Genomic DNA, 12,267 nt, shown 5'->3' on the forward strand with positions numbered 1-12,267 from the left:
CAGAAACAAATCTTGTCCTGTCCCAATCCAGAGCCAGAGTAAAAAAAGTTATGTCCTGTCCCTCTCCAAGTAAAATGACTCCCGCTCCTGTACCGCTCCCATTTTTCTCTTCTTTTAGTCTGTAGGCAATACATACCTCAATCAACAAAAGTGCATAAAAGCATTACCTTCACCATTCACATACTGTACCTGAGTTTGGAAAACTAAGACCCGAGCACCCATCTCGGTCAGCACTTCACTTTCACTTCACATCAGAGAGACGGTTTGTTTTGCATTATTTGCGGACACAACAAAGACCTGCTCCTCTGCCTGCAGCACACTGATCAGCTGTTCAGGTCTGCAGCTTCAAAGTCATATAAAATACAGCTAAACTAAATAATGAGGGATTCTGACCATGCCGATGTCATGCCCTTTACTGCGTACACACACGTGGACACCTTCATGAGCTGGAGTTTACAGAGAAAAAGATGATTCAATGCACCGGAGGAAAAAAAAGGAGAAACTTCAGAGCTAAACTGGAGAGCAGGAGAGATCCAGAGTTACCTGGTGGAGCAGGTGTGTAAACTGTGAGCTAATGTTTACAGTTTACAGTTTACACACAATGAACCGAGAAAACTTCATGCTGTCACAAGTAAGACTTAACAACAGTCCCTCTAGACCTTCCTGCTCCCGTCTGCTCCTGTTAACTTTTTTATCCTGTACCGTCCCAATCACGTGATTAATAGCAAATTTGACTCCCATCCCACAGGAATCCCATGACCCGTGGGATTCCCTCTATTACAAACCATGTCGAGGGTAATCCTTAGTACATGTCTGACTGTTCTTGTTTGGCTGAAGCTAACAATGATATCCTGTTCATAGACATTTAGCTCTTTAAATTACTAAACTAGCATCTGTGTGATAATTCTTTTTCAGTATCAGCCATGAGAACAAAACTTATATTAAAAAAAAATATCTAAAGAAAAGAAACTCCTCCTTCTTGATAACTTACTTATCACAAACTTAACCAGCAGAGCACTGACTTAGTCTTAAGGGATAACCAATGTTGTTTGTGATGATCTTATTTTACGCTGTAGGTCATGAAGAGGAATGAGTTTGAGTGAGACTATTTCAGAACCAGATAAAAACTCACCACAGAGACTGTAGAGCAGTTAAAATACTCACTAAAGTACTCCAGACAGATGTCTTCATGTGTTTTAATTTCAAACTGTTCCAATGCTTTCAGTGACTCAAGTAGAGAAGATATTGTGAAGTGTGTATTAATTCCAGTGTGGTGCTGTTAGCCCAAGGCGTCTGCTGCAGATCCAGGAGTAGCTCTGGGGTTTGACCAATAGCAGTGGTTGCTGTTAAAGGCCAAGGAAAAGAAAAAAGATGAAGGCTGTTAGACAGAGACGGGGTAAATATACGTCAGGAGTACGAAATAAGCAGAGGGAGCGAGGAAGTTAAACAAAAAAAGAAGTGATGGTCAAAGAGACTGTGGGGCCTTAGAGGCAGTGTAAACAAATAAACACATAATCTCTCTTTTCAGGCTCACTCTTCACGCTCAAACACACACACACACACACACACACACACACACACACACACACACATACACAGAGTCAGACAGTCAGAAATACCGATCAAATTCTCCATTTCTCCGTTTGCCCTCTGGAGAAGGCCTTTGAACAGAGCAGATTCATCTTGTACGCCCTGACCTGCAGCTTCCTCGCTCACTTCCCAGTGGAGCTCACACCAGCCACTGCTTTACAAACAAACACACACACACACACACACACACACACACACACACACACACACACACACACACACACACACACACACACACACACATTTACACCTGCACAGCTTTCTGCAGCTCTGCAGAAATCAACTGTAAACACAGAGATATAAACTCCCCCAACATACACCAAGCAGTTCTTATATTTCACTTTTTTCTGTGTTTGAAACCACAGCCTCCCCTCGTTCAGGCCCGAGCTCTAATGCACAGAGGATATCGATCCACGCAGTAAACTACAGTCTCTTCACAGCGGCTCATCATCAGATTCTTTGTGGGGCTCTGTTCACATCCATCCAAACTTTTCTTCTGTACATTTTTTCACCCTAGTGAGAACAGAAAGTCTTAATGAAGTCTGCTGCTTGTTTGCACATCCACATAGCCCACAGTGTTGTCTGTGTATGCGTCTTGTTCAAAAACTTCAAATCCAACTGTTCAAGCTCCATGAGTGTGTGTGCCAATCACTGTGAGGAAGAAAACTTTTATTTCTTTAATGCAGGCTGCCCGCTGGAGGAGTTTGAGAAATTTGAGAGGAGCAGTATATTGGTGCATCAGTAACAATCCAATTTATATGCATTACTTTTCAAAACAGAATCACAGACTTAATGTTGGAAAATCAAGAGCAAACAGGCGAGTTTAATTGAACAACCTGGAATTAAAAGATAAATATACCAAGTAATGAGATAAAAAAAAAAAACATGTAGGGGTGTTTCCAGTGCTTAACATTTGCATCATGTAATCTAATGGATAAAGAGAAAATGTTGCATCTATCTTAATTCACCTAATCTTTTATTGGGAACTAAGTGGCAAATACCCACTGCAGGATGATGTTAATGTAGCACACTTCATGTTGTACCAAAACTGTGCAGCAATGTTAGCTTGACTGTGCATGTCTGTTCTGTCCAGCGCTGGGTATTGACAAGACCCTGATGATATGATGCATATTGCAATACTTTGCAAACTCTACATAAATCACTGAGACTTAAAAAAGTGGAGCTGAGAGTACAACTGGCTGTGAAATTGAGTCGAAACTACCTGATTAAAAATGCCAACTCTAATTTGTTAGAGCGTGGGGTTGTCACAAGACCAGAATTTTAAACTCGGATATGATACTATAACAACATAATCAGTTCCTGTTTCTATACCAGGGCACCAAAAATGGAAAGTTGCTTGTTTTCTTTTTAATTTTTAACTGTCACAAAAGACATGATGAGGAGGACTTTGTCAAAAAATAGGGAACACAACCATGTGAAAATGTTCCATCTCAGTTATCACTAGGGGTGTAACGATTCTTTTCAACAACGATTTGATTTGTATCACAATTCGTGGATTTCCGGTTTGAGAATGCAGAAGTAAACAACGGCCAAGCTGATAGAGAAACTGCTTCTTTGGAATCACGTATGATTTAAAAAATTAAGAAGTGGTTTACTTGGAATTTAATCATTTTCATAGCACATAGAAACTGAGGGCCACCTTGAAAAAAGAGAAACAGTACGTCAGGCAGACTGATACGATGCATGGGGTGAAATTTTCCCGAATCAGTAGACATCTGGGGAGTTTTGGCATACTGCAGATTTTACTCTTGTTCACATACTACATACTAAATTTTGGACAAATCAGTACGTACTGCTAGTATAGTAGGCAGTTTTGAAAACTGGACGATATTGGTTCATTTAGAAAGATACGATCCGAAACGATTCAGTGACTTTTTAGCCAAAAGTTCAACCAGTGTGACTGTGAAATACATCCCTTGATACTGGACAGTCCTAGATTCCTGTTGTTGCCGTGATTCCTTGTTCCTAGTCTCTGACTCAACATGCTGGAGAGGCCTGAGGCTTCTGCAGAGCTGATGTTACCTTGATGAACACTGTAAGACGTGCCTGGACGGTCGGCGTTGTGTGAAATCCCATGGCGCCTTAGTAGGTGGTTGGATAGATTTGTGGTGTTGCCGTGGTAACTTTACTTGACCTTTACATATCCTACAAACAGCGAGCGACTTATTTAGAACATCTCCGTCTTTTCAAAAGCCAAAGTGTTTCCACACACTGGACCGCAATGGTGGCTTGATCATTTCTCGCCATCTTCTCCTCTGCCATCCGCCATGCTATGTTTTGTTGTCTGCTGGCGCGTGGCGATGACGTCACAGACAGGCCGCCTGAATCTTTATCATTAAAAGTGAAAAAAACACACATCCATATAAAGTCTGCCGTGCTTAAAGGCCCTGTGAGGAGTTTTGAACTGGCTGAGAAACAGACTGAAAATGATACTGATGCCTCTTTATGACCTTGAATAGCAAACGAGACCATCAGCAACAACACTGACACCTTCTATGTTGTCATTTTTAATGCCTGAAACCGCCCTGAGGGGGTAGGTGTCAGACCAGATGCTGGACATCTTGCTTCAGAAACAGCCTTTATTTGACTGTTTTCATGGAAACTAATCACATTGCCTGATAAAGATGAGTTTTTTGTTGAAAACACTACATTTGCATGTTTAGGACAAGACATAAGAGGTATCACTTTGTCCACAAGGGATGCCAGAATCGATACTAAACAAAAGTTCCTCACAGCAGCTTTAAATCCAATGTGTTATTTCCTAGTATGGATACAATTGATTTATTACCTTTTAAACGATGTTAGATCCATATATGTCGTCTGGAAGGCCAACCTGCCGAGCACAGATCGATGTAGTCGGATCATAGGAATATAAATCGATACATTGATATAGTAGATGAATCGTTACACCCCGAGTTCATCATCCAGTTGAGGTGTGGTGGTGCAGTGTCTGCAGCCTTATCTATTTTACTGGGTTTTGTGTTATGTGGCTGTGTGTGGGACATCTCTGTAGAGCTCACAGTTGGTCCCCAGAACAGGACAAAAAGAAAACCTAGTTATCAGGTGACACAGCTCTCTCTCTTCTGTGCCCTTTGTCACCTGCAGCAGACTCAAAGGATACTTGTGTATTTTTTAGGACACACCAAATGGACTCAACAAAACATCTGTGTCTGTCAACCTGTGATTCTGAGCAGTCTGTCTTTGTTGTTGCTGTGTGAGAGCTGCAGGAGTCCGAATGAAGAGCTGCAGCAAATCATAAAAAAAAACATGTAGCTCTCTTTTAAAAATGTGGACATGTGGTTCTCTGTAGCATGTGGAATAATCTGAAAATTACGCTTTCACTGCTTTGTCTTAATTAGCAGCATTAGCTCCCTTCACTTCACTTCTATGTCACTGGGCTAAAGCTGCTCTCTCTCTCATGCTCACAGCTTGAGGTTCCAGTAGCCAGCCTAGTAGCCAAACAGCAATTTCTACAGACACAGAAGTGGCTGTGATTACAGGAACTTAAGGGAAAGAAAAATACATTTTTACCCGTTTAATGTGTCAACGAGAGGGGCGGAAGAACTGATATAGTATCTTCCAAACAAATATCACAATTGCTGAATCAATATGTATCAATTTGCTCGGCACAAGTTCCGTCTGCTGCTTACTGTTTGACAAGTGAGATCATTCACAATCATGACATCTTCATAATGTTTTTACACCCTAACCTTGCATCCTCGCCTGTTTCATTCATTGTTTCTCCGTTCGATGCACTTGTCTGAGTTTCATCCTCTTTGCAGCCATGTGAAAACACTGAGAAAGGCAGTGTTGTAAATGATATTCATGTACAGGCTGCAAAGTGCTTTCTAAGTACAACAATTTCAGCTGTATGATTTGATTTATATCCATTTATGAGTTAATGCACTGTTTGTGTTGCCTTGGCTGGTCTTGTTGTTTATTCTATAACAGAGTTTCCCTCTGCTTGTGAATTGTTATAGATTTGATGTTTTCATCTGCTTCAATCTGTCTGTGAGGCAGCCAGAAACTCTCAGACATGTTTCTTTCATTCTCTGCATGTCGTTATACGTTTAAATCCTGTGTAGTATGTTAGTCATTTACTACTTTGACCTGGATTTCTGCTATTTTATGTGTTACCGTTAATAAGAAGATCAAAGTAAGAAGATTTTTCATTGAGTGATAAAGAATTCTGCCAAGAGACACTTGCTTGAAGCTCTCATTTTTAGTATTGTATATGACCCAGCTTTAAAGCCTCAAGCCACATATTATCTGTGGCTTTGGAAGCCTGCAGGCTGCTTCAAATCCCTGCTTTTGTTTTTTCTCTCAGTCTTTGGGAAGCTTGAAGCCAACCCACAGCAAATGAGGAGAATTGCAGTCGGGGCATGAGACTGAACCCTTGACCTTGTTTTTGCCTTTTCCTGCCGCTCTCACACAGAGGCCACTCCCTGGAGCAGACAGCCTCATGTGTTTCCTGCAAGAACAAAAGTCTGCCTTTCACTTCTTTAGATTTTTATCCCTTCGTGTTCACTGTCATTAAAAGCCATAATTCCACTCTAAAAATGAAACAGTGAATCTCTCGAAACAATTTCATCTCATAAATCTGCCAGACGCTGGAGTTGTGGCGAGGGGGACAAGCTGACAGTAAATGAATATTGATTTTTCCTCCCGTTCCATGCAGCTGGTTTCTGGCTGAATGGATTTACTCTTACAGAGTTGTCAGAGGGTGGGCTGTTTAATGGGGTGTTATCAATTCACAGGGAGTTTGAGTGCCGTGTGTTGCTGTGCTTACTTGATGGATGGGCTGTTGAGTTTTAGTTGTGATGTAGGAGAAAGATGTGTGCATTTTGAAGAAAAGCAGAGGTTGATGCTGAGGGAGATGTGTTCAAACATGTGTTATAATCACAGTTTTTCCACAGCACTGACACACCTTACATTAACAAGTTTTGAACAGCGAGGATATTTATAGTGCTGCCATGTCAAATCATGTGCGCTATGTGACTGCTGCTATTCTAAAATGTGATTAAACACAGCTTCCCTATGTAATGCCGCCACAAAGACTGATTTGAAGAGAGCGCAGACAATAACTCAGTCAGGCTCAATGGGAATATTTTGGAATAATAACTAAATATTATCTCAACATTGCGCTGCATATCCTACAAGTTTTCACTGCGATTAAAAGAGTATCTTTGATTGTGTTGTTTGATCCGCTAAAAAAAAGCACTGCTGAATTAATAAAATAAATGAATGACAGTGAAACATTGAAGTTTGTGTGGGTGTAAAGAAGGTTCATTTTATAAAAAAGACAAGAAAAACAGGAAACATTAAAGGAGAGCGAGGGGGGATAGAGCTGAGACAAGGCACAGGGGATTTGACACCTGAAAAGGTCACAGCAGCACTACGGTGGGAAAGACATGCAGATTGGATGAACTCATGTGTGTGTGCATGTGTGTGTGTGAATTGCCTAGAGTCTACTTTTCTCTGAAGTCAAATCCCTTCATCAACACTTACCCTGAAGTGAAGTTAAAGCAGTCCCTCTTCCCTGCACTTCCTCTCCCGGCACACATTGTTTTAATTCATGTGAACCACCTCCTCGTATCTCGCAGAAGATCCATGTTCAGTGTGAACGCTTCTCTTTTCAAAACTGTCAATTAGTAACGGAAGAGCGGGTCGCTCTAATAAAACGTCAGGCCGCTAATTGTCTGTGCTTCCATTGGTTAGGGCATCATTAGTATTCTCTGAACCCAGCAGACTGCAGCGGCAATAATCTGGAGGATGTTCTCCGCCTACAGGGCCTGTCACACAGTCATAATTACTCTTAACCGCACAGATATTGGCAGATGTGAAGATGAGGATGTGAATCAGGGTTTTAAATGGCTTCATGTGGATATAAGCTTCTAATTGAAAATGTGATACTGGCCAGACAAGCCGATCGTGTCAAAATGGTGTTTTATATTTAAAAACTGATCAGATTGACGGCACCAGAACTTAAAGGGGAGCATTTTAAAGATATGATAACTCGCTTGAATGTTGTTTCAGTCGTATTAAAGGCAAATTAAATCATATAGACAATGTATGTAGCTGTAGAGATGTCGCAGTTGTTTAGCAGATGCCTTTATTCCAAGAATTGTTCTTTGATTCAAACTAAAATAATCTTCAAACTAGTGGTTTAACGATTCTTTTGAACAACGATTCAATTCATATAATGATACGTGGTTGCTGATACAATTAAAGGACGATATTGGTTCATTTAGAACGATACGATCTGAAACAATTCAGTGACTTGAAATCCATTCAGTAGCTTTTCAGCCAAAAATTCAACCAGTGTGACTGTGACTAGTCTCCAACTAAACATGCTGGAGAGGCCTGAGGCTTCTGCAAAGCTGATGTTACCTTGATGAACGCTGCAAGAGGTGCCTGGACGGTCGGCGTTGTGTGAAATCCCATGGCGCCTTAGTAGGTGGTTGGATAGATTTGTGGCATCATCTCCCTCTTTGCAAAAGCCAAAGTGTTTCCACACACTGGACAACAATGGTGGCTTGATCATTTAATTAGGGACAAGTTTTAACAAAAAATGTGCTTCTATAAAGAAATACAAAAGTCAGATTTTACTTGTTAAACTTCAAACTGTCCGCTGTGCTGTTCTTCATGCTCCAGCCTTGATTGATTATTAGACACACCTGGGCTAAATCACTGATTGCAACGAGCTGCACCTGTGAGGGCAGAGCAGCAGAGAGACACAGAGAGAGAGAGAGAGAGAGAGAGAGAGAGAGAGAGAGAGAGAGAGAGACAGAGAGAGACAGACAGAGAGAGACAGACAGACAGACAGACAGACAGACAGACAGACAGACAGACAGACAGACAGACAGAGAGAGAGAGAGAGAGAGCGAGACAGACAGACAGACAGACAGAGAGCGAGACAGACAGAGAGTGAGACAGACAGACAGACAGACAGAGAGAGAGGGAGACAGACAGACAGACAGACAGACAGACAGAGAGCGAGACAGACAGACAGACAGACAGACAGAGAGTGAGACAGACAGACAGACAGACAGACAGAGAGAGAGCGAGACAGACAGACAGACAGACAGACAGACAGAGAGAGAGCGAGACAGACAGACAGACAGACAGACAGAGAGTGAGACAGACAGACAGACAGACAGGGAGAGAGCGATACAGACAGACAGACAGACAGACAGACAGACAGAGAGAGAGAGAGAGAGGGACAGACAGAGAGACAGACAGAGAGAGAGACAGACAGACAAACAGACAGACAGACAGAGTGAGAGAGAGAGAGACAGACAGACAGACTGACAGACAGACTGACAGAGAGAGAGAGCGAGACAGACAGACAGACAGACAGACAGACAGAGAGCGAGACAGACAGACAGACAGACAGACAGACAGACAGACAGACAGACAGAGTGAGAGAGAGAGAGAGAGAGGGAGAGAGAGAGAGGCCACACTTAAACTACACTTCTGAGCTGTTGTTGGCGAGTTTGTTGACTCTGAGTTTTCAGCAACAGGTACTATCTGGTTGTTTTCAAAACCGCCTACTATACTAGCAGTACGTATTGATTTGTCCAAAATTCAGTATGTAGTATGTGAACGAGCAAAATCTGCAGTATGCCAAAACTCCCCGGATGTCTACTGATTTGGGAAAATTTCACAGCATGCATCGGACCAGTCTGCCTCGTGTACTGTTTCTCTTTTTTTCAAGGGGGCCCTCAGTTTCTATGTGCTGTGAAAATGATTAAATTCCAAGTAAACCACTTCTTAATCTTTTAAATCATACATGATTCTAAAGAAGCAGTTTCTCTATCAGCTTGGTCGTTGTTTACTTCTGCATTCTAAAACCGGAAATCCAGTGACGCCTGGCTCATCATGCTGCATAACAGATCGAACAGAACAGTCATACTACATTCTGGATTCAAATGCAGTAGGTAGCAGGCGGTACCTACTGCCTTCATCATTAGTAGGTAGTATGTAGCAGGCCGTTTTGAAATCAGCCTCTCTCTGTACAGATTTTACTGCCAGACAGCTCTGTCCCTCAGGAGAACAGGAGACTCATTTAAAAGTGCAAACAAACTTCTTGTTCTGACCCAAATCATCAACCATGACCCAGACCTTGAATGTTTCATAACACTGACCACAAGTCCAGCTTTTCAAGACAATCACAGCAGATTAGGGAGAACTTGGCTAAGTCTGTACCACAACTTTTTAAAATCCAGATGCTAATGTTGCTACACATCTGCAGGGCTCTGTTTGCTAACATGATTTATATGCCAACGTGTTGAGTCTTTGACACGGCTTTGTTCCCCAGAGCTGCTTGAAATACCAGCTTAGGTGTCACACTGGTCTCTTGGAGATACAGAAAATACTTCAGCCCACCCGGTCATAGCAGATTTGTGTTCAGTCTGTTCAGGTTACTTTATTTGTACCCGTAGGTAAACTTGTTTTGCAGCCAGTGAGATGTTAGGTCGATGTTTTCAGTCTCTTGAGGTTTCTATCTGATGAAAGGGAGTTTTTCATCGCCACTGTTCCCTAAATATGCCAAGAGCTTGCTAACGGGTGATGTCTATGTAAATACAATAAGAAAGAGTGAGGTCTAGACCTGCTGTCTAGGTCATTCTGTTTTAGAGAGGAGTATTTTGAAAGCACTACTGGTCACTTTCAGGTCAACTGAGTGAAAACCTGTTTCAAACACTCTTTGAAGTCCTTCATATACTTTGTCGACTCGCTCTAACCCTCAGGCGTGGTTATTAGCTGAACCCTACAGACTCATCAATTTGCAGCTCACATTTTTGGTACATGATGCTCGAGGCCGACTCCATTAGACAGCACCTGTCTCTGGGGCCTCACCGTGATTGGCTGAACGATCTTAATCATGTAATTTGTAATGCTAATGCTCTGCTCGGATAAACCTCCACGACTGACTTTGTCTTTGTGTGTGCGTGTGGGTGTGTTACTTGCAGTGCTGCTGCTGGGCATTTTCCTCTACACCCGCTGGAGGAGCTACAAAGGGCTGAAGGAGGGAGTGTACCACGTGTCCGCCCATCACGACGGCTGGGAGGACATCCGAGAGAACGTCCTCAACTACGACGAGGAGGGAGGCGGGGAGGAGGACCAGGTACACATACACACACACACACACACACACACACACACACACACACACACACACACACACACACACACACACACACACACACACACACACATTCTTACTTGTCCTTTTCTGGTAAAGCTTAAAGGACAAACAGCTCTTGTTGGGAGATACCTCCTTTTTGAAACGTACACTCAAATGAAACACTGTAGCAGCATGTAAACACTGTCGAATTTGATACATCTACAAGCTTTTGTCCATGATTGAGGTGTAGGTGTAATGCCCAGCCAAAGGAAAAAAGCACAGGATAAAGGTGATCCCTTCCTTCCTCAGAGAAGACCAGACCAAAGAGAAAATAAAGTCCAAAATATCTAGTTTATTTGAAAAAACTCAGATTATTAAACAAACTTTAGGAGGAGCGAACGCCAAAATGAAAAACAAAACATCTTTACTGTCTGCACAGACTATCTCACTGACGCATATTAGGTAAATTATATAAATACAAAAAAAAAACAGAGCCAAGAGAGAAGAGTTATATTCAGGGATTAAAATAAAACTGTATATTTGTCAGAGTGAACTTGCATATTTGTGATATTATAAAGTTGCAAATTGGTGAAAAAAAGTTCAGAAAAAGATTGTCAGAACATCATAGTCTCTCACTTTTGCATCTCTCATCTCTCCTGCCGTGCTCAATCTTGTCAAATTATACTTTTCAGTCATATTTAGTGTTTGATTAGGATCATCTGTCATAAATTACTCATGAACTCACTTCTTCATTCATTTTACTTTAAGGAAACTGACCTCATGGAGCCTTGTTCCCTGCTGTTACACCTCCTCTCTTGGTGTGCGTATGGCATCCCATGTTAACTGACTGCATCTGTAGTGTAACCAGACCAAAGACCTATTCTATTCTAGAGTGAGGCAACAGGGTTTCCATAAATGCTATTTTCAGAGATTGTGCTTCTTAGAATATTACTCTTCTTCTCCGTTTTATGTTGTTTTTTCCCCTTATCTGCCATTGGACTATCTTACCTTAATAAAGAAAAGAAAAGAGAAGAGAGGACAATACAACCATCCTACCTAAAACCTTAACAGACTGGAAATAAGGCGTCTAACATCAAATAAAGCTGACTGATTTTCAGGACGGTACATGGACTCAAGCACTTGGACTTGTATATGAGCATTGGCTACTTTGAGACTCTGAGGATGGAAAGGAGGACTTTGACTTATTTATTTTGAAACACTTTTTTATTTTATTAGCCTTTTTTTAATGTTTAATTCAATTCAATTCAATTCAATTCAATTTGCTTTATTGGCATGAACAAAGACATACAATTCATGCACATACATTACATATATATTCATTACATATAGTTGATTAAGTCGCTAATAACTTATTCATAGCAAGGGCTGTCACTTGTGTTCATGGGCCATCTTAATCCTGTGGACTGCTCTGGTCTTCTTTGGTGGCTTAGACATGAACACTGAACACTCAAGACTCGACTCGGACTGGCTGTTTGGTGACTTAAGTACAACACTAGCCAGGACTGGAT

At 41.7% G+C, this 12,267-nt stretch overlaps 1 protein-coding gene and 1 long non-coding RNA gene across 2 annotated transcripts in view; one reads left to right on the forward strand and one right to left on the reverse strand.

Moving 5' to 3' along the window:
- The window catches only part of si:ch211-186j3.6 (neural-cadherin), a 351,776-nt gene that overhangs the window by 334,810 nt on the left and 4,699 nt on the right, over positions 1–12,267 (forward strand). Inside the window, exon 36 of the mRNA XM_034679695.1 lies at positions 10,584–10,738. Coding sequence (XP_034535586.1) covers positions 10,584–10,738 — 155 coding nt within the window. The remainder of the gene's footprint in view (positions 1–10,583; positions 10,739–12,267) is intronic.
- On the reverse strand, positions 1,180–8,011 carry LOC117810093. Its single transcript, XR_004630696.1, has 3 exons — positions 8,002–8,011; positions 4,400–4,444; positions 1,180–1,343 (listed from the first exon to the last, which is right to left on the reverse strand). It is a non-coding gene; the product is annotated as an uncharacterized LOC117810093 (long non-coding RNA).

Source organism: Notolabrus celidotus, chromosome 3, assembly GCF_009762535.1.
Source record: "Notolabrus celidotus isolate fNotCel1 chromosome 3, fNotCel1.pri, whole genome shotgun sequence".
Lineage (NCBI taxonomy): Eukaryota > Metazoa > Chordata > Actinopteri > Labriformes > Labridae > Notolabrus > Notolabrus celidotus.